At 35.3% G+C, this 23,112-nt stretch overlaps 1 protein-coding gene across 1 annotated transcript in view; it reads left to right on the top strand.

Moving 5' to 3' along the window:
- CFAP47 (cilia and flagella associated protein 47) overlaps positions 1-23,112 on the top strand; it is a 533,305-nt gene that overhangs the window by 162,734 nt on the left and 347,459 nt on the right. Inside the window, exons 27-29 of the mRNA XM_058535621.1 lie at positions 17,793-17,893; positions 21,453-21,578; positions 22,750-22,981. Of these exons, the coding sequence (XP_058391604.1) occupies positions 17,793-17,893; positions 21,453-21,578; positions 22,750-22,981 (459 nt within the window). The remainder of the gene's footprint in view (positions 1-17,792; positions 17,894-21,452; positions 21,579-22,749; positions 22,982-23,112) is intronic.

Genomic DNA, 23,112 nt, shown 5'->3' on the forward strand with positions numbered 1-23,112 from the left:
CACTCAAATGTTAAGTGGAGGAGCCAGGAATTTGAACCAAAATTCTCTTTCCAAAGATTATGCACCTTGTTAGTTTGGCTAGTTACCTTGGGATTCCAAAGATTATGCACCTTGTTAATTTGGGATTAGTTACCTTGTTGTAATACCACTTAGATTGTATAGAATCATATAGAAATTTTTGTTATAGGTATACTTTCTTTGGGAGTAACACTGTCATATGTCATATATAGACTTTCCAAAGAATAAGAAAAAGAGATGATGTATTTTCCTCCTTTCCTGCTCCTTTGCATGTCTGTCCGTCTGTCTCCCTCTCTCTCCTTCTCTCTCTCACACACACACATACATTAATGAAGATTCCACATTTGACATACAGTAATGATAGTAATGAAATTCTACCCAATAAAAACTGGGATATTATTCATTTATTTTTATTGATATATTAATTAATTGATGAGGCAAAAACTCATAAATTGTCTCTGTGGTTATAGCATAAATAAGTGAATATTTACAGTTTCACTGAAAAAGCCTGTGTTTCAACTACCATCAGTAAACAGAAGATGATTTTTACTCAACAATAAATTTATTATATGTGAATACTTAGGAGGCCGGCCCGGTGGCATAGTGGTTAAGTTCGTGCGGTCTGCTTCTGCAGCCCGGGGTTCATGGGTTCATGGGTTCATGGGTTCAGATCCCAGGCATGGACTGGTGCACCGCTTGTCAAGCCATGCTGTGGCGGCGTCCCTTATAAAGTAGAGGAAGATGGGCACAGGTGCCCAGGGCCAATGTTCCTCAGCAAAAAGTGGAGGATTGGCAATAGATGTTAGCTCAGGGCTAATCTTCCTCACAAAAAAATAAATAAGTAAATAAATAAAAATAAATTTAAAAAATTAAAAAATCAAAAATTGTGAATACTTATACAACTCTTTTAGATATTTTAAATTAATAGTGTTTGCAAAAGGCTTCAGATCAATATATTAAATTGAAATCTAGTATCAAAACAACTGCTTAAGTGCTCTTTTGAAGTTGTACATTTCGTGTCAATAAAATTTCAAAATGGAAAACACATTCTTATAAAAATTAAAATATTTTCTTTTCCTACAAAAACAATCAAGCATATACTTATTATTGAAACAAAATATATCTTATTTTAGAAGTTTATCTTATGAGGGATTTTTATATCTGTTTATAAAATAGTTTAAATGATATTAAGAATGGTTTTTGAGAGAGTCAAAGGATGCCATTGTAAAATATAATTCCTTTCATTGCTGCTTTGTGAATCAACCTCTATTCTAGGTTAACATCTTGTCTTATGTCCTTATCAATTCTACTTTTGTCTTCCTAACTTTCCTTATTTTGACGTTTGGCATGTGAGGTAACAGTGTAGGGGTGTGTGTGTGTTGGTGTGTGTGTGAGAGAGAGAAAAAAAGAGAGAGAGAAGGAATATATATGTATACATCCATTAATGATCTGAGTAAAATGGCTTCTTGAGTATCCAGAATACGTTTCTTGTTTTTTTTTCCTTCAGCTTAACATTTTAGTTTCTGTATTGCCTTTATGCACCAAGGAATTTAGTTTATAATTGTATGATATTAAGTACATTTTGAGCTACAGATATTAAATAGGCTGTGCTCTCTAGAATTAGGGAATAGATCAAGAAATATCCCCTGAATAGAATAACAGGAATATCCTTACATACATAAGATTTGTGGAAAGCATCCTAAGAAATAATCTACCTTGAAGAGGAGATGTTAACTGATTGTTGATAAAATTAGTCAACTTCCAAAATGTCTGCAGGTGGTCCCCAAGCCTCTTTAAAGTGAAGTCATCAATTTAAAATAATGAAGGAGAAGATACAGTTTTGGAAATTATAATATGTCTATAATGACATCTGCTTTGGATAAGTGATAAACATTTAAATTGGAGCTGGAAAGTAAGAATGTCCAGGTGTTCAATTTAGCACAGCCCAAAGTCAAGGATGGCTTTGAGCATTCAAAATGAGTTTCCGATTCAGTCACCCGAATATCTTTAACACTGTTATCAATTAGCAGTCTGACATTGTGAGTAAAGATCCAGGCATTCATTCATTCATTCCTTTATTCATCAAATATTTATTGAGTGTCTACCGTGTACCAGACACCTACTAGACACCCTTCTAAGGGCTGGGGTTACATCCGGGAGGTTATATCACAACATGATCTCTGCCCTGTGGAGCTTAGAGTCTAACAGGGGAAACAGACAATAAACAGTAAATATAACAAAGAGAAAGGTATGCGATAATTGATAGAGGCTCTAGGAAAAAGATAAAGGGCAGGGTAAGGTCATGGGGAGTACCAGAAAGGGAGTGACTAGATCTCAGTATGACAGAGGGTGATAAGGAGAGCTTCCCTTAAGACGGTGGGATCTGAGAAGAGATTTGAAGGAGAGGGTGGGGTTAGAAAAATATCTGGGATTATCCTTTCAGACCAAGGGAATAGCTGGTGCACGATCATCAAGGTAGGTGCGTACAAAGAGCCCTGTGCAACCTAAGTGAAATGAGCAAAGGGAGGAATTTAGGAGAAAGGGTTGGAGAGGTAACAGCAGCAAAGAACTGTGTAGGGCCTTTGAGGCAAATTGTAAGGATTTGAACTTTTACTCTGAGTGAAATGAGGAGCCATTGCAGCATTCTGAGCTACTGAAAGAATGTAACAGCCATGACTTTTGAACAGTGATGAGGTCAGCCAGTCATTCCCTACCACCAAAAACTTGTGCTGCCAATGTATTTTAGCCCCTTTGTTCATGAAAAGGCTTCTTGGTTCTCAAGTAGATTTTTTTTCTCATTCATTCATTCCTTTAATATTTACAAAGTGGCAGCAATACACGTGGGTTTCTTCTGGCACTGAGGTCGGAACAAAGCTCCTGCCCTCATGGAGCTTCCATTGTAACGGCAGAGACAAAAATTGGTAAATAATATTATATCACAGGCTAACAAGGAAATTATATGAATTTAATAAGCAGGAGAATAAGGATACCTCCATGTATCAGATGGATAAGGCGTCTCTGAGGGTGTGATATTTGAGCAGATGGTGATTATGAGAATTTAATGAGAGAATACTTGTAAGGTGCTTAGAATAGTCCCCGTGCTGGCATGTTGCAATAATTAACTGTGCTGGAATTGGCATTAGTTTTAAAATCAGAATTCTAGATTTCCAGCATGAACCCAGTGGCTACTACAGAGATATGGACTTTCTACTATTAAGAGAGTGATTGGATCCACATTGGGGTAAAAGATAAATCTTCATATAGATAGAGTTTTGGGCAGGAGAGGAAGAAGGGACAGGGGCAGGAATTCAGTTATTATAAGAGTGAGGATTTCTTTGGATAATCTCCGAATCATTTATATTGTTTCAGAGTTGATATTTGTTCTTATGTTTAAAAATGTATCTTATCTGGGAATTCACACAGAGATCAGATGGATTAAGAGGTTCCAGAATGTTGTAATCCCCTGTTTTGCACCTGGTTTCCACTCCAGATTGAGGAGAAAGGAACATTATATCCTGAAGGAACTTGTAATTATGAGAATGAAGTCCTGCCGCTTGCTCTTGCTTTATAAATTCACTGTCTGACTGGTACTTTACCTAGACCTTGCAAAGAATGAAAGTTGTGGCTTTAGGTGATTAATTACATAGAAATCCTAAGAATGTCAAAGACAGCTTAATATTTTCCTATGATTAACCCCAAACATAGGGTGCTTACTTTTGTAAAATCAAAAGGTGATTTCAACTGCATGTTTCAGGTAACCAGGAGGTTAACCTGAGTTAGCAGTGCCTCACTGTTAAAATAGCAAATACAAATTCATAATTAGAAATGTGGCATCTCAGAACTCTGAGGTCCTTCATACTTTTTAATTGCAGAAATATTTAACACATATCCACTGTACTCAAAACTGATCTTCCCTAGGTTTTTAGTACCCAAATTTAATTTGAATAACTTCAGAGCAAAGAAAAAAGCTTTAAGCTGTTTTATAAGAGAGCTAACATGAGTAATTGAAAATTAAAATTTAAGCTAAATGAAAGAAATCTAAATTACTAATCTATCAAATAGATATGGAGGATGCTATTCAGATATCAGCCGTTTTCTCCTTCTAGAGTAGTGGTTCTCATGGCTGGACAGTGGAATCACCTGGGCAGTTTTAAAAAATAACACCTGCCTCAGTCCAACCCACAGACTATGATGTGGTTTGTCTGGAGGGTGACCTGGGCATTGGGAATTTAAAAAGCTCCACACGTGATTCTAAAGGGAAGCCCAAGTTGAGAACCCTTTCTCTAGAATGGTGGTTCTTAAACTTTACCATGCTTTTGACTCACCTGGAGGGCTTGTTACAGCAGATTCCAAGCTCTACCTCTAGAGTTCCTGATTTAGTAAGTCTTGGGTGGACCTGCAAATTTGCATGTCTAACAGGTTCCCATTTGATGCGGATGTTGCTAGTCTGGGGACAGACATTGAACTTGTTTGAAAGGCAGAATTTCAGGTCTCACTCCAGATCTGAGGAATCAGCATCTATATTTTAAAAATATCACCTGGTGATTCATGTGCACAGTAAAGTTTGTGAAGCATTGGACCTAAAAAGACTGAATAAGGGAAAATGCCATCAAGAGGGATTAGATTAAACAGTGGAACACTGTTAAATATTTGGTGGGAAATAACATCACCACTAGAAAATGGTATTGCTGTGAGAATCTATAGATTCTTTTAGAGTAGGTTTGGTCTAGTTTCCTAATACATTGTCTAACTTACTCCATTAAGAGATCTACATTGTAGGGCCAGCCCCGAGGCTTAGCGGTTAAGCGCTTGTGCTCTGCTACTGGCGGCCCGGGTTCAGATCCCGGGCGCGCACCGACGCACCGCTTCTCCGGCCATGCTGAGGCCGCGTCCCACATACAGCAACTGGAAGGATGTTCAACTATGGCATACAACTATCTACTGGGGCTTTGGGGAAAAAAAAAATAAAAAAGGAGGAGGATTGGCAATAGATGTTAGCTCAGGGCTGATCTTCCTCACAAAAAAAAAAAGAGAGAGAGAGCTACATTGTAAAGTATAATTTCGAATTTATAGCAGAGAAAATTGAAGTACTACTATGTTATTTATCGTTTGGACCCTTACCCAGCTGTAGAGTGAAAGAACCTAGATTTGAGATCAAGTCCCATTATCTCCATCACACAACTTTTCTTTTGAACTTTTCAAGTCCTAGGATTTTATTGCTGTAACATGGTCCATTTACTAAGAAAATTGAATAAAATTATTTTTAAGTTTTGATATGTCATGTTGTATATAATCCATTACATGAATAGGAAGATTTTGACGTTTTAATGCAAATTAAACCACATATTATGTTCTAAATGAGAGGCTGATTAGAAATGCACAGTGAGACTAGTGTAGGGATGTTTGGTAGATGAGGTTGAACTACAATCAGGGCTGGTGATTACCTGGCACACAGTGGTATATCCTTGCCAGTGGATAAAATCTTGAAATATTTCTTTGCTGGTTGGTAACTAGCTACTGTCCTAAGTACTCATACTGGGTGCCTGACCTGCCTCAATACTCTTTCTGGACCTTGGACCCACTCAAGACCTAGTAACTAAAGGGTTAATGCCTGTCATAGCCAGAGTTCTAAGGATTCTGTACTATTTTGTTTTGGGTCAGTCTCAGCCTATCCATAGTGATGCTCTAGGCTAAGAATGCTGGGGGCACTCACCTGGGCCTGTACTACTTGTGGTGAGTCCCCACAGACATTTCCCTGACAGGAGCCAATGTTGTGGCTGAACCAGCCTTTGCTTATGATGTTTGCAAGATGCACCTCAGCAACAACGATCAGGGAACTTTGAAAAAAAACAAGGTTTATTACTCACAATTGTCGGAGGGTACACGAAACACCCGGGGTCACACAATGAGATCGAGAGTAGAAAGAGAGAGCAGAGAGCTCGGGCCCGAGGTTCTGCGTTTATTGGAGTCAAGGGTGGGGAGCCTAGGGTTCACGGGTTCGCTTTTTATTGGTAAATTTAAAGCATAAGAGCAGGAATGAAAGCGAGGGAAGGGAACAGTGAGTGGTCAAACGATTAGTTTACTTGGGTCAACCAGAGCTCTCTAAAAAGGGGAACTTCATGGGTGGGGCAGCCTGGTTCTTTATCTAGTTGTGTAGCTGGCAATGTGTTTATTTGAGATGGATGTCTTTGAAGTGGATGCCTCGGAGATCAAAAGCTTCATGTCAGGTGCTTGCATTACAGTCAATAAAAACTAATTGTGAGGTGCTTACGCTACATATTTATACACATCTCCCTTTTAGATTGTAGGATTCATTGATATTCAAAGATAAATATTTTGAATATCACTCTTTCTTTCATATGAAACATGCTTGTGTATCCAAAAAACATAGTTAATGTAGTTCTAATGACATCAGGAGCAGTGGTCCTACAAATTTGCAGTTGGCTGGTGTTCAGAAGCTTCAGTGTCATTAGCAGCAAAGCTGCCACTGAAGTGTCTGCTCTATGAATTTCTTGGCACACGAACTCCGGGGTCGTGCCTGATTTAGTTGCTCGCTCTAAACCAATACAAATTTGTAGTTTTCCTGATCATGAGCAAGATATGGTTTAGCAGCATTCTTGGCCTTTTCTTAAAAATAGCTAGTCACAGTCTTGTTTTGTTTGGCAGGTTGCTGGTTTTAAGGTACTGGATTATATGTATCTTCTGACATTAAAACAGGTACAATAAGGACTTGTATATACAGATAAATTAAACTCCAATGTATTAATAGGGAGTTTAAGTGATAAATTATAATTTATACCTTATTCATTGATATGTGTTATTCATTCCATTCTAACTTGAGAGATAAGGCCCATAGTCTTAATTACAAACCTATTGGGCATTTTGCTGGTGGAGAAATGTATTTTAAAATGTGCAGATTTATTGTTTAAAACTGAGAATGTACAGCTCTTAATTATATCACTCTTTTCCTATATATAGTAGCATTTTATCAACTTTGTTATGGATTCAAAAATATTTTTGATACATAATAGAACTTGTTATGCTTACTCTCATTAAAATAATAAGGCATTGTCAATCACTTAAATTGAAATCATATAATTTTTTAAAAGCATTCAATACAATAAAAAGGAAATAAGGAATAATGAAAGCTGATTCTAATTATTGTTTTACTAAGTGCTTAATTCAGTATTTGTGTAGGGTGCACCTGGCAGCTTTGGGTCTGTTTCTAGTATTTTTAAAGTATTTTTAGCATGCCTCTTCCAGAGAGGATTATAATATTTGATTGCAATATTTGCTTTATGCATGGAAAATCAGACATTTAAATAACAAAAAGGAGGAATGCATGCTCATTATAGCAATTCAAACAATGCAAAAGCTTCAAAAATACTATTAATAGTTAACTTCTCCACCTTTTAATTCCACACACATAATCACATGATTTCTTAAAAATGTGGTGTCATTTTATATATTACCTTTGATTATACAAATATATGCAACCCTATCCTTGTATGTATATGTGTATACAGAAATATGCATGTATAGGTATAGTTTTTAAGATAATGTAACATTATGCCTATTAATCTGTGGGGGGGGTTCTCCTGCATATGTCACACAACAGAATGGAGTGAGAAGGCAGTCTGAGGCTTTTGTCCCAGCTCTATCATTTTTAACACACGACTTCTGAGGTGGCTTCCTGCTATTGTCATTTCTAGGCTAGTGGAATATAATACAGGGAGTGAAGGACAAAAATTTTTAAGGAGATGAACCAGAATACGCACTCATCCCCTTTGCTAATGTGTCACTGGCCCTAGCTTAGTCCCATGGGCATGCCTAGGTGGAAGTGTACCTGCATGGCTGTGGGTCTTGCTAAGGCTTCGGGAGATAATTCTGTTTCTATAAAGAAGATGGGTTCTGGCCCACAGCAGACTCTGACCCAAATAGTAACGGCTCTTTCTCCTTTTCAGTGCGTTCAATATTTTATTAAATTTTAAATCTTTTTGTGTTCTATAAACCATTCTTGGTGCTCTAATTGCATTTCATAAAGTTGTGCCCTTCAGGCACTGCAGATTTGTCCTTCTTCACCAGAAATTCTGCAGGACCCACAAGGCCCTGACACTGGTGCCTGGTTTCCACAAGCAGGCTTGGTAGTTGTTTCAGTAGGATCCGTGTGGAAGAGGGTGGCATGACTGCATGCTGGTCCCAACTTTCCTGAATTATCCTTTTCGTGCTCAAATATATTCATCCTTTTGTGTTTGTATTGAATCCTTGGATTTGTTTTTAAACATACCCTGACTTCTAGGTTCGTCCATTCTGCATTTCAAATTCCTGCAAACAAGTACATTGGTATTATTGATCTATTATTAATAAAAAGAAGTTTGTTCGGATACTTCATGGGATGGCATATTGGGTTTTTCTCTATTGACCACTGAAGGTTGCTTCCTGCTGTCTTTGCTGATTATAATCTTGGTTTGGAAATAATGTAGGGAGATGTTTGTGCTAACATTCCCAATTTCTAACTGCCAGCATTTATTCCACATTTGCAAAGAAATTTCCAACCACTTCTAAATTTGTACTCAGTGGGAATGATACTTCCACAGTGATAATTTTCAACTACTACAGCAGTCTCAATATGAGGGGATTTGGTTTACAAATTGCTTTTTTGATTAATTGTTTGGCTTGTTTTGAAAGTTTTTTTTCCTTCTTGAAACAACATAGATAAAATTATGTGAAACTAATTTGCATGTCTTAATATATCATTAAAGTAAACACTCTTGTATCTACCACTCTGGTCAGGAAATAGAACATTACTGATGCCTCAGAGATCTCATGTGTATTTCTTTCCAGTCACAACCTGGTTTAATTTCTGCAGCCATTAGTTCTCTATAAGTATTGCTCTCTGCAATTTTGGGCATTTCACATTAGGTAGGTGATATTCAACTTATGCTGTATGCTTATGCAGGGTGTTATTAGAAAGCAAAATTTATTTACTTCCTTCAAGTTAAAAGAAAAGCAGAATATGGTACAACTAATTGAAATATATTTTTGTTTACAAATTTATATTCAACTTAAAACTAACAGTATTACATCCATTTCTCATTTAATTACTTCTATTAAATGTATTGAACTATCTTAATTTAATATCCTTAATTTTATATAACTTTACTATTTAAATTTCTTTGACCTTTACATATAGCCTGAACATTGTCAGTATTCCTATCAAGTAGAAACTGATATAAAAAATGCTTTGGTAATGGTGTTTCAGAATTTCAACAGACTGCTTAAAATTCATCATTTAAATGCTTGGATTTTATTTAAAGATGAATGTCATTATAATGAATCTTGGAGGACGAAGTCATGCCCTTACTTTCAAAATAAAAGTATTGTCTACTTGCATTCAGTTGGTTCCCACTTGATAAAACCATAAATTTAAATATCATACTGCATCACCTTGGTCATTAGGTACTCAAATAATACTGATTGCAAAAGATGAGTGATATGTGATATATACAGTGAATTCATACAAATGAATAAGAGCTGGGCAAGAGGAAAATTGACTAAGAAGGGCATTTCACATTTATAGTCAGTAGAATTCCAAGAAGGGCCTCAAGATTCTGTGCTTTCCAAAGCAGTTCATCATATCCTAGTTAATCTCTAATAAGTGTTCCCTTGCTTAGGTGTTAATATTTAACCTTCAAGCTACTAATTTATAATCAACAAATATTATTCTGGATTGCATTGCTCTAACCAATGAGAATACATATTTTATGGTGGGATTTCAAACCTTTGGCCAAATGGTTGAGGAAATGATTTTTCACAAGGAATTCTATTAGAGGAAGTTCCATCGTGACTCAGAGTTGATGGCATTCAACTCTGACCAACTCTAATCTTAGTCTGTGTTAGTATCTGTTTATAAAACCCCCTTCCTTAGAATAGATTGATTCCAGATGTTTCAAATCATAAATGTCGCTTCTTCTTTTTTTTTTTTGTGAGGAAGATTAGCCCTGAGCTAACATCCGATGCCAGTCTTCCTCTTTTTTCTGAGGAAGACTGGCCCTGGGCTAACATCCGTGCCCATCTTCCTCTACTTTATATGGGACGCCACCACAGCATGACTTGACAAGCGGTGCATCCGTGTGTACCTGAGATCGGAACCTGCGAACCCCAGGCCACCAAAGCGGAGCACGCGTACTTAACCGCTACACCACCGGGCAGGCCCCTGTCCCTTCTTTTTTATGTTCATTAAAAATATATATATCCTGAAATCTTCTAAGAGATACAATGAAAATAACCTGTAAAAATTACCTCGTCTGTTTTCGCTAGATCATGGTTGTCTTCTAAAGTAAAGTGCACTACAGCATTCTAGGAATGATTTAATGAAAATGAGCTTATTGTTTTATATGAGTTCATGTCATCATGAACGGAGTTTTAGTGTTTGGTTCCATCAAGTTGCAAATGTTGGACCCATATAATGTATCTAATAGCTAGAGCTTTGGGTCTAAGTTTTTTGGAATTAACCATTAAATATATAAGGACACAAGCAGCAGAACAGCTAATGATTGATCCAACTTAGAAATAATTTTTTGTCTCAGCGTTATTAGGCATCACTGCATTAATTTCATTATAGAGAAAGCCACCATATTTAGCAGTTCTACTTTTTGGGAGTGAAGGTAGTGCTGTTTACTGTGTTAAAGTACTCTGCATTTCTTTCTTATTAAAGTTGAAAATTTTCTGTGTATTTTTGAGATATAATAAATTTATATACCTTTCTTAAAACATAAATAAATACATAGTTTATACATTAATAGAATACATATCTATGTATATACACAAATATGTCCATATGTGAATATGTATATACTTAATTTTTCCAAACATAAACATATTTCAGTGGTGGTAAATTTTGCTTTTTACCACAATTCCTTCCTGGAAACCCCATTTTAAGCTGTGTTAACAGCTATGGTATTTTCCCATAAGAACACTGACTTAAAAATAAAACATAGTGATATATATTAATCAAAGTTAATGATTTAAAATTGTGAAAATAGGCCCTAAAGAGAGATTTCGAGATTTCAAAATGGTTTACATAAATTACAGGATTATTTCCAGATTGTTGGGCATACTAAAAATGAGATGATTCATGTAAAAATAATTGATATGTATTTAAAATATTGCTAAATGGTCATATATTTCTATACTTGATGAATATCTATGGATCTCTCATGTGGTCTAAAGAAGAATTCTCTGCCCTTACCTTTCCTTGCTCTGATACAAATCAATAGAATACATTCACATATGAAACATACTTTGATGGATTTATGCATATTTAAATCAAACCTAAAATCTCTTTTAGGTCACTAGATTAGTTAATAGCACATATTTGCTAGAATTATTAATGTTCATCAATAACAATGTCCTGATGGGCTGCAGATAACATATATTGTGAGTTATTGCAGTGCCCAGAAGAAAGCTATAACTTTACTCCTTTTCTCTCCACTGAGGAATGGATATTGAAAAACAAGTAAGTGAGCATCACACTGTCACCAGGAATCTTTTCAGTCTATTTTGATCTATTAAACATAAATAGATCAAAACTCTGTAACTTTATTACTGATTAACCAAATGACATATGGTGTCCTCACTTGTGATAGAGAGATTCTTCTGGCTGGCAACATTGTGGATGACCTTGACTGTTATAAGTATATGTTACAGCATCAGTTATAGCATCAGATTAACCTAACTAACATAAAACTAGCATTGACTGACCTAACTAACATAAAAGTACTAGGTATAGGAAGCATTAAACATTTAAATAAAAATATCAATTAACCCTTTTTGTGTGTAAATAAAGTTACATGTGAATTATTTTGTTAGCAGTTATTGACTTGAGAAACATTGTGAATAGATGTAGACAAGCTGCTTTGGAAAGGTTGCACAAGGATATTTGTTTTGTGTAATAAATTCTTCTGAAGCAAATACGGTCATCCAAAGTCATTCCATTGTTTGTAAGTCTTTACTTAAATATTGTATGGATAGCAATAAGCACTTGTTTTTGATGGTGATGTTGGTGGTAGTGGATTCTACGATGAAAAGCATTTTCAGAGGGCTGACTCAGATATTTTCTTTTCCTATTTCCAACTTTATTCAGCCCTATAAATAGAAATCTAGATCATTAATACAAAGCAATGTTAGCAGTAAACTCTTGTTTTAACTCTTCCTAGCCACTGCCAGTTTTTCCAACATGCAATTTTATAAGGTTTGGACAGACAACCATATTAAGACTAAAGAGACTTGCTTTCAAAAACCACACCCTGCAGCCTCGCCCCTTCTTGCTCTGCTCATCTCTCTATGAATTAAAACCATGTTCAATAGGACTCCTTGTAGAATGTAAGGTCTGCCTTTAAATAGTACAGATAGGAGCAGAGCCTTAGTTAAGACCAGAAAGATATAAATAATATCATAATATTTCTCATGGTGTTTGACATATTGTTGGCAGGCCATCACAGTACTTCATATGCTATTGGAAAGTGATAGAACACTGTAATTACCAGGCCATTTATCACATATATTTAACATGAAGCTTCAAAGTTTCAACCGTAAAATGATATGAGATGACAAGCATAAGCGTCTCTTATCTTCACTATTGATGGGGAAAGAATTAGAGATGTGTAATTAGAGTATTAATTATTTACCAGCTAATGACCAGAGAAATGAATGATGAGACTTTCTACATCTTATTTAATGAATTATATGTGGCCACCATGCCATTCAATATCAAAATTGTGGTTTGTAAACAGAGAGGCAAATGGGGAGTGCCCGCTAATGTATATGGGGTTTCATTTACAGGCGATGAAAATATTCTAAAATCAGATAGTGGTGATGGTTACACAACTCTGTAAATATATTAAAAACTCCTGAATTATGCATCATAAAAAGATGGATTTTGTGATATGTAAATTATATTTTTTAAATGCTGCTATAAAAAATGAAGACATCTGATGGACACTACCATAACCAAATGACCAAAGTATCACTAACAATGAGGAACACTGACCTGCTGAGCTTTCTGATAGGATTTAATGGGAACTACATGACAGCACATATGTAGTTTTCTTGCCAGAAATGTTTAAACCTTATCCAGTCATGAGATGACAATGAGGGCAATCAGACAACTAGCCTTGATTCAAAAAATGTCAATGCCATGAAGCACCAGATGAGGCTGGGGGATTGTCCTGGATTGAAGAAGAGTAAATTCAATGGATGATCCCAATTTGGACCCTGACGTTATTGGGACTCTTGAATATGGACTATAAATTAGATAACATTCTTGTACTAATGTTAAATTTGATGGTAAGGATGATAGAATTGTGATTATATAGAAGACAGTTCCTGTTCTTATGGGACACATGCTAAATATTTAGGGGTAAGTTTTTGTACACATATTTTAAGAAAATACAAATAAAAGAGAAGAGAGAGAGAGAATGAATGTGGCAAAATGGTAATTGATGAACCAAGGGAAGGGTACATATGTATTTATTTTACTAGTCTTTCAAGTCTTCTGTGAGTTTGAAAAAATTTAAAGTAGAGAGTTGGGGATAGAGGGAAGAAATCGTTAATGAGGAATATTGGGTGAGCCTGAAATGGCAAAGGATAAAAATAAATTGTGCACGCCGTATAAGACTTTCTATACATTATGGTATTTACTGTTTGGTTTATCATACTAAAATTTCAGCAGAGTGTACATGACAATCGTATCTGAAACGGGGATTAGGGAGTAGCCAGACTTTTCCTTATCATCACATTTTGGATTGTCCCTTTGGGTACAGAAGTACCTTTTGTTTCTGTAGACAACTGCAAACTTTCTGCCTCTATAAGAATTTTCATGTATCCAAGAGAATTTGTTTATGTCGATTTTGTAAATGTTGCTTATTGAAATGAGATATTTCTTCCTGAGAACCTAGGAGAATATTTATAGCTTCCAAAAAAGCTTTTTAAACCAGCTTCGAATAGGAACTTATATAATTTAATGTTATTAGAACAGCTAGAAATATAAAAATGCATGCTGTTTAATGAGATATTTGATTAAAGAAGCTAGTGAAAAAAACTTCTAAGTGTTTACATTCATCATCGTATCTATGATTTTATCCAGACTTCCTAACTTTGAGCATATGTGCAGCAAGAGAGATCTGGAAACTAACAATTTCCATGCAGTGGCTAAGAGCATAGCTTTGTTTCAGGCAGGTCGAACTTGAACTTGGGGCCTCTATTTTCTAATTGTATGACTTTAAACAATTATTGACTTTTTCTGGACCTTGCTAATGTAACCGAAGGCTGAGAAAATTAATAATACATATCCTCAAAGACTGTTGAGAGGATTTATATAATGAAATAATGCATGTAAGATGCTCAGCACAGTAGCTACCACAAATAGTACAAGCCCATTTCCACCACCGTCATCACCATCTGCATCATGTCAGTCTGTTGTTACCGGGAATGTCCATCCTGATTTTTGCCCAGTGGAAGTATTCTAAATCACTCATGCCTGAATATTGCTATTTAAATCGCAAAATGGAATTGAAACCCATAATATGAGAGTGCCTTTTCATTTCACTGTTACTATAATATTGAGTATTTTTAGAGTAAATCCTCTACCACTAATGGTTCCTGCCTATATGGATTGGTATAGGGAATCCATAAATAATATCATTATTCTCTGATAAGGTACCATAAAGTGCCCTATTTTCTCAGAAATATTTTGTTAAAATGTAGAGTATTAGTATTACCAACTGCAAGTCTCTTTTCTGTTTCAAAGTATTTTTAATAATGATATCCACATATAAAGTGTCCATATTCCCATGCTATATAACTTTTACAATTTCTGGATCATGTGCTCCATAAAAGAATGTGGTTAAATGAATTTTGTATATGTTGGTTCTTCTTTACTCTGAGGAGCATCTGAAATCAAATATTATCATTTTCAACTAACTAGTTTTATAAGAGAGAAAAAATTAGTATATTTATTCCCATTTCATTCTAAGAGTGAAATTTTATTTCAACTTTATTTTCCTTAGTTCCATACCATTTTATAAATGTTTCAAGTTATAGTGCTTCTTTTGTTTGATCATTTGGTAGTTGTCTTGGGTAGGGTTGTCCACAAGTTGACTTTTAGATGAGGATTCATGAATTTGTGATTTATTAAGGAAGTGATCCCAGGAAAAACGAGTAAGAGAGTAGGGGAAGCAGAACAGGGAATCAAGCATCCCAAATAAATGAGAAATTTAAGTCAAAGTCCAAACCTCAGTGTGATCCCATAGGGTTCTCCAGAGATGAAGTTACATCACAGAGTTTTTGTCCTATTTGAAGCAAAGGAGCTGGGCTATCGAACTTCCGCACCACACAGGCATTGGCTACAGGACTATCCTGGGGATCATAAACTCCCAAGGCAATTGTGGTTTTCAGCAGCTCCATTAGCCCAACAGTAGTTCTCTGAAGAAGGTTACAGTGACCCCACCATGCCCACCTGGAGGATGGGACCCCGGAACAAAGAATTTACATCTTGGGGATAAGGACATAAGGGCATAGCATCCGCAGCATTTGCCAGAGTAGTCTTTTATTCTTTCCTTTTTTTTTTCCTCCTGAAATCACTAAGACAAAAATAACATTTTTGGTTCTAAGATAGCAATGATGATGGTGTCTGTGGATAAACTATTTTATTTAATCTGAAAAAAAATATTAAACAGAGTTGGTCCGTTAATGGTATTTTGACTGATCACTATGTTTAGCATAAATATACAATATGTAGAAGTAATGATTCATACTATCAAGGAATTTTGAATTTCGTTTTAAAAAGGACATTATATAAAAAAAACAGTTATATATAGAAATACAGTTTAATCCTGGACAGGGCAATCTGATGCATATGCTTAGGATGATAGAATGGAATGATTAAGGTTGGTTAAACAAGACAAGTTGAATATGTATATTTTGCATAATATTTCAATAACATTAATTGATAAAGAGAAAAACGTAATGTATTCCTTATGGGAAAATACCATTTGCAGAGTTGAAGTGAAAATCAATTTATATGTAACATATGTTTATTTTGATGTCCCCGACAACTCATTATGTTTCAGTTACAAAATTTTTGTTAGTCTCATCCTATTCTATATTTTATTTGCATCAACTTGGATTATAACATGGGATTTTGTCATTTCACCTTGGCCAGTGACCATAGACTAGGTAGAAGGGCTAATATGATAGATGGCTGATTCAAGACTAAAATTATCTTGATATACTATAATGCAGAACTGAAACCGATAAGGCAATATTATAGTGGTATAGATATTAAATATAGTACTTCTATTAAAAAATCAGTTTCACAAGGACAGAGTTGTCACATAAGTTAGACAGGCTCAATATAATCTGAGTGTTTTGTGGCTGGTAAAAATAATAAGATAATTTCATATTGCTTTCATAAAATAGAGTATGCAGGTTGTGGAAGGTAATAGTACTCTCCATTGGTTGGTTGAATAACTTTTGCAGTATTGCTTTCAGTTCTCAGACACGTTTAAAGAAGGAGAAACACAAAACAAAGAGTCATCTAAAGAAGTTAGATGTGAAATATTGGGAGACCTTGCAGTTGAAAGAACCCATTGTAGGGGAGGAAGAAATTTTCCTATACCTTTCTAGGTTCTTTTGACTGGTCTAAGAATTAAATTGACAAGAGACAGATGAACAGGAGAAAATCAAACAAAGTTTAATGACGTGTGTACATGGGAGAAACCCAAGAAAACTGAGTAACTCTCCAAAATGACCAAAGCCACTACCTTAAATACCATCTTCAGCTAAAGACAAAAGAGGATGTTGCAGGTAGTGGTTTGGGACTTCAGAGGGGAGGAAGGCAATTCACATGGAGATGGAAAAGCAAATGTTTGTTAAACAAATGTTTGCCATGCTTTGCAGAGACAATGGGACATGGAGAGGACTTTGATCAAATGGGCCTTGCTAGGTTCCGCCCTGTCTACCACATGTAGTTCATATTATACTATAGTTCTCTGTGGTGATAGCTCCTTCCTGGAATGGGCTTCTATCTTAAATTCTTTTAGGCAGTTAGGGAGAAGGTCAAAGTTTCTTCCTGAGTCTTTTGTTCTTAAAAATAATCAAGCCAAGGAGACACATTTTGGGGTGGCAAATTTTGTTCTTCTTCACCCTGAACATTCTAAATGTTTGCAATCTGAAGAAGAGAAACCTTAGAGAAGATACAATGACTATATTTAAATATTTGAAAAAATGTAGTGGGGATCATATTGTAGATTTTGTTCTGTGTTGCTCTGAAACAGAATATCTGAAGTTATGGCTTTCCAGATATGAAATAGATTGTCTCTGAGTCGTGAGTGTCACCCTGGTAGTGTCTCTCTAGTAGTGTCATCTGAGGCTAGATACCATTTGTCAGGGATTCTATAGGAGAATATGAATAAATTAACTCTGAGGCTCCTTCAACTCTAAAATTTCCTGAATCTGTTTGTGAACCTGCATAATTACAAGCTGTGTTCTAGAGCACATTTGACAGTGAAATTTACAATCTCTGTTAAAAGCTTTAAAAGTAAATATTCTTAAACCATTAAAACAGTAGGTGGTTAAGAAAAACAAGGTAGGTGAACACAAAAATGACGAATAATTCATATCTTAATCATTAAAGGCATCCAGGATACTTAAAAAATTGTATTGATTGCATCTGAAAATTTTATTTTATTGAAATGCAATGTTTTCACTTTTAGGTTTTCACTTCCAGTTACTGCAACAGCAGAAAACTGCATTCTTACTATTTACCCGTATATGGCAATTTATCTTGATAAGCAGAAAATTATTTTAAAGGATGGTAAGTTACGTATGACTATTGCCTCTTTAACTCGTACTGTACATGTTCTTGTTATCCAAGGCCATCATCTAGAAATAAAGTGAGTTTCTAATAAATAAAGAAATAAAATTAACAGATGTCTATTAAACTCCTGCCATTGCCAGGAGCTGTGTTTAGCATTGACAGTAGAATATGGCAGTGTCTCTTAATTCCAGAAGTTGACTATCTAGTGAAAGGTACATGAATAAATTAATACAAAGAAAATTGAATGAAGAGCTCTGTATGAGTCAATTGAAGTATTGGGAATGTGGGAGTGGTGCAGAGGTTAATACTGATTGATGTTGGGGGTCTGGGATGACTTAAAACAGATAACCTTCGTGTAAAGCTTGACAAATGATGATCTCAAACAGGATGATTTGGGCAAAGGGCACTATAGCAAGCATGGCGGTGTGATGGGAGACATAAGGCAGGCAGTGTAGGTATGGGGCTACACCACTGCACCCTTTATTCTGTAATAGTGGGAACTTTCTGTGGTTTTTGAGTATCAGTGATTTAGAAAGAGAGCAACTGTTGGGATGTGAGATGAATTAAAGCAGGAAAGAGAGTGGTCAGTAGGCCCACTGGGAGTTGCTGCAGCGAAAATGGTGAGAGAAGTTAAGAACAATTGAAGAGAAGCTGTTGAGCAGGGAGAGATTTGAAATGCAGGACACAGAGGAGGATGATCCGTAGAGTAAATCTCAGAGGAGGAGAAAGGATAGAGAGTGGGAAAAAAATTCCATCTGTGTAGATTGTCAACACTTGAAGTTTCAGTGCTGAATTGGAGGTCTTTTCTGTGTTTTTAACTAGTTTTCTCATATTCTCCACTTGCTTCTCCAAATGTTTACCACTCCTGTAAAACCTATTCAGTTCTGTTCTGCCTCAGTCTCAGGGGATTGACCTTTTCTCTAACTTTTCAGAAGAAACAGAGACCATCAGGCAGGAACGCTCTGAACTTCCAAATACAAAGCATGCATTGGAATCCTTCATCTCTCCTGTCACAAAGCTAAAAGACAAGACTCTCTCCTGCCTTAGGCTACTCCTTTATCTGAATCCCAGTATCCCCGGACCTTACTTAATCAACTAACCTGGCTTACTCTTGCCCTTCAACTTCTGCCTCCCTCTTAGCTGCTTTGGGGGAGTGTGCGGGCTGACAACAGGGAGGAAAGGAGACTATATCCTCTCAGTGGACAGGCTTGTTCCCAAAGAGGAAAAAGGGTGAATTTAGGCAGCGGGAGTACCTTAGCTCCCTTTAACAGGAAGCACATGTTAGGGGTGAGGAAGAAACATTCGTCCATTATACTGCTGTTACTTCCCTACTGAGCAGCAGTTTACACTGTTGCCCCCCCCCCCCCCCCCCCCCCCCGGCCCCTGCCTCCATCCTGCGCCTCTCTCTTTCTCGTCATATTCCCTCTGGGCTTCCACATACCATACTTCCCTGGGTTTCTTCTCAACTCTCTGACTGTTCATTCTGAGCATATATATATTAAAAATTTTACACACATTCTCAAATTTTGAAAGATTTTTCTGATGAATCCTGAAATTATATTTTTATTTTCTTCTAATATACTAGGGAGAGGAAGATTTCAGATAACAAAACATAATAGAAAGGGCAGTGGATGAAGAGTCACAGAATATGGGTGGAAATTCTATTTTGTGTTCTAACTTCACCATTTTGCCATATGATTTTATCTTTAATTCTCAGATCCACAAACATCTATTATTAAACAAAATGTGCATGGTGAGGGAGTAGCAGGATACCAACAATATCTGTTTATCTATTTCAAAAGGCTTTTGTGAGGACTCATAGACTATAAATACCTAGAAAGTATTATTATTATCATTTCATTATTATTGCTGTTATATATATATAAAGTTTTGTATATATGTAACTGTTATTATTATTGCTTTTATTCTTTTATATTTTTCACAATATCCTCCCAGAAGATGAGGAATTACTGTACAAAATATTGCTGTCTTTTTAAAGGGAAATCAATGAATAAAGTCTTTATGTTTATATGATGATTGTTTGAGTATGAATTCTTTTGGTTAAAAATAAATGCATCCATTTGGGTAAATATTACTGTAGAAAGACATCATGATTCTTAAATATTCTAAAATATCTTTAGAAATATGTATAATAGTAATTTATATTATATATTTAGTGCTTCCCAGGTATATGGTGCTCTGCTAAGTGCCTTATATTTGTAATTTCACTTAGTCCTCTCAACAACTATGAGTTTGATACTTCTATTAATTTCACTTTACAGATTAATGAGTCATAGAGAGGTTGAGCAGCTTGCTTCTAACCAAATTTATGAGACCTCAGAGCCTACACACTTAGCTACTGTGCTCTAGAGTATGATAGATTCAATAAAGGTGGAATCTTAAAACATATTAAGTATATTCAGAAGTAAAGTAGTAGGTTTTACTTGTTATAACTAAAATGCTAAAAAAAAAACTATTATATGAATCACTGACTTTAGTTGAAGGGTACAGATGTGAGTTTTTACCCCACTAGGAACTTTTTATCATTTGATGGTGAATTGAAAATGTACTGTCTAATGCATCCACAATGAATCATTCTGTCGTTGAATTCCCTAAGACTCAATTCTATGAAGTCTGTAGTGGTGTAGCATTCTGGAGATATGCATGCTTACTGGCTAAGGGTTCTCTGGCAAATTCTGTATTGAAAGAATGGAAGAAACTTAGTATATACCAGCTTATTTATATGTGTTATTGCCTGTAAAGTAATTCTCACAACAAACTCATGAGCTCAGAACCTTTGGTTTCATTTTATAGATAAAAACACATATCTCAAAGAACTTGTATAACATACTCATGATTTAACAGCTCAGGAGTTGTGGTACCAGCACACACACACATACACATATGTGGATGGATGGATAGATAGATAGGTAGATAGGTAGGTAGATAGACAGACAGACTGATAATCTGGCCTTAGGTCTCATCTACTGCCTTTTCTTGGTCAACATTGCCTTTGGTTGGGTTTGGATTACCACATTGGAAAACTCTAGTATATATACATCAACTCTAACTGAAATAGAGATTGAAAGCTGTGCAAAATGGTGTCAGCTCATAACTAAGCAGTTATTTCATTTCAGAAAAATAACTAGGAAGAAATTACTTTTTTAGTGATGCTTTTTTTATATTTGATTTTGAGCACCATATATAATAATTCCAAAAATTTTGTTTTACATATCCTTATTTATGCTAAAGTTGGGCATTGTTCATTTCTCCAAAAATGTTGATATACCATAATAATTGTCTTACCAAATAAGGTTCATTCAATTCAGAAAACAATATCACCCTTTATGTTATTTTTTTTCTTAGTTGACATTTTATTTCATGTATAATGAACATTTAGACATTTTTCTTTTATTTTGTACTGTATATATATATACACATGCATACTTATTATATATATTTATAAATATGAAATTATGAAATTCAGGTTAAATTATTTGAGAGTGAATTCACAAATGCTTGTTTGACGAGCTATGATCCAATGTGTCATTTGTAGATCAAGATGCCAGTCCTGTGAAAACTAGAGGCAGTATTTTGCTTCCCTGTCGAGAAGCTGGATTACCCTCTCCTAGACCTGCTAAATTTAGTGATGCTGGGCCTGCAAAGAAAAGATTATTTGTTGGTATGTCGCAAATATATAGTCTACCACTCCAACTCAGTCCATAACATGATCTGTTTAATATTATTTAATTAAAAACTTAAGCTTTTTCAGGTAATAAGAAATCCATGAAGAAAACCATGAATTTGTCGTTAGTTTTAAGTGGGTCGTCTGCTTTGGGAGCACTCTTCAGTGACCTAGAGCAGAGATTCTCTAACGTTTTTTGGTTTGCGCTGTGCTTAGTATCTTGGTACTTTTCCCCTGGGCCAAAATATGTACCAAGCAGTTCCATTTATTAAGTGGTTTGGTCCAAAAACCTAAGAATAGTAGTTCATGTCATATCCAACAGATGTTGAAGTGATATTTAACTAAAATGTTAAATATCCTGCAGAGCCTCTGTGAATTTGCTGTGACATCGCAGGTACCCTCTGTCCACAGTTTGGGAACTGCCTAACTAGCAGTTTATCTCCTAATTATCTAGCTGGATCCAGTGTTGCCTATCTTAGAAAGAGATGAACACAGAAAAATATGTGAATTTGATATTATTATTTGTAACTAACTTCAAATATTCCTTTCTCTGGATATGGATAATATTGAAAATTTTCCTTTTTATTTAATAGACCAAACCAAATTAAATATTGTGAAGTTTTTAAATGAGTGTGTGCTTGTCCCATTACATAGGCAGATATTTTTGAAGAAAATATTATAAAATCATTTTATATTGTTGAAAATTTCTCTAACTTGAAAATGTTTTGTTTTATTGAAGTGCTTCACTTGGATAGAAAGTCATTTTGAATCTGAAACCAATATTTTGTTTCTATAAGTTTTTCAGCTCAGGTTTAATTCTGTCTAAGAAGTAAAGCTAAAGAATTGTCAAAATATTTTACATGTGTAATTGAAAATGAAAAGTTCCATTTAGAGGAATGTTTTCACATACCATTATGGCAAGAAGAAAATTTAATGGTTTTCTTTATTGAAATTCATCTAAAAATAAAGTATTTCTGTTGGGTATTTGAAAATAAATCTATTTTCTTTATTTATTTTAAGATAGAGTAAATTGACTCAGAATTTTGTTGAGAGCAGAGAATAATTTGTAGAATGAGCTCTGTTTGTCTACATACAAACAGCAATAACTGACAGAATATTTTTCTCTATGGTCAAGTAACTCTTTTTTACAAACAAATGTCAATTTTAGGAACGGAAACAATACATGAAAGATTGAACTCGGGCAAAAGTGAAACACCAAAGAAAGAAGACAATAGATGTATGGAAAAGAAGGAGAAAAATGAACAATTCTTTTTTCCTGAAGAAGGAACACAGGCATATGACTTCTTTCAGAAGGTTGTAAATGCAGCTCAGACCTGGTTCACTCTCTTCGGCTGGCCTGAAGGACCCCATTCTCTTTCTATTCCAGAGACTATAAGAAGGTGACAGTTACATATTTCTCTAAATCCCTTGCTTTGTATCATATAATAAAATATAATCTACTTATTGGGGTTGTTTTAAGTGAAACACAATATTAAATAATTTATTCTAAACTGATAAATTATGAGGCGGT

The sequence above is a fragment of the Diceros bicornis genome, chromosome X, assembly GCF_020826845.1.
Source record: "Diceros bicornis minor isolate mBicDic1 chromosome X, mDicBic1.mat.cur, whole genome shotgun sequence".
Taxonomy (NCBI): Eukaryota; Metazoa; Chordata; class Mammalia; order Perissodactyla; family Rhinocerotidae; genus Diceros; species Diceros bicornis.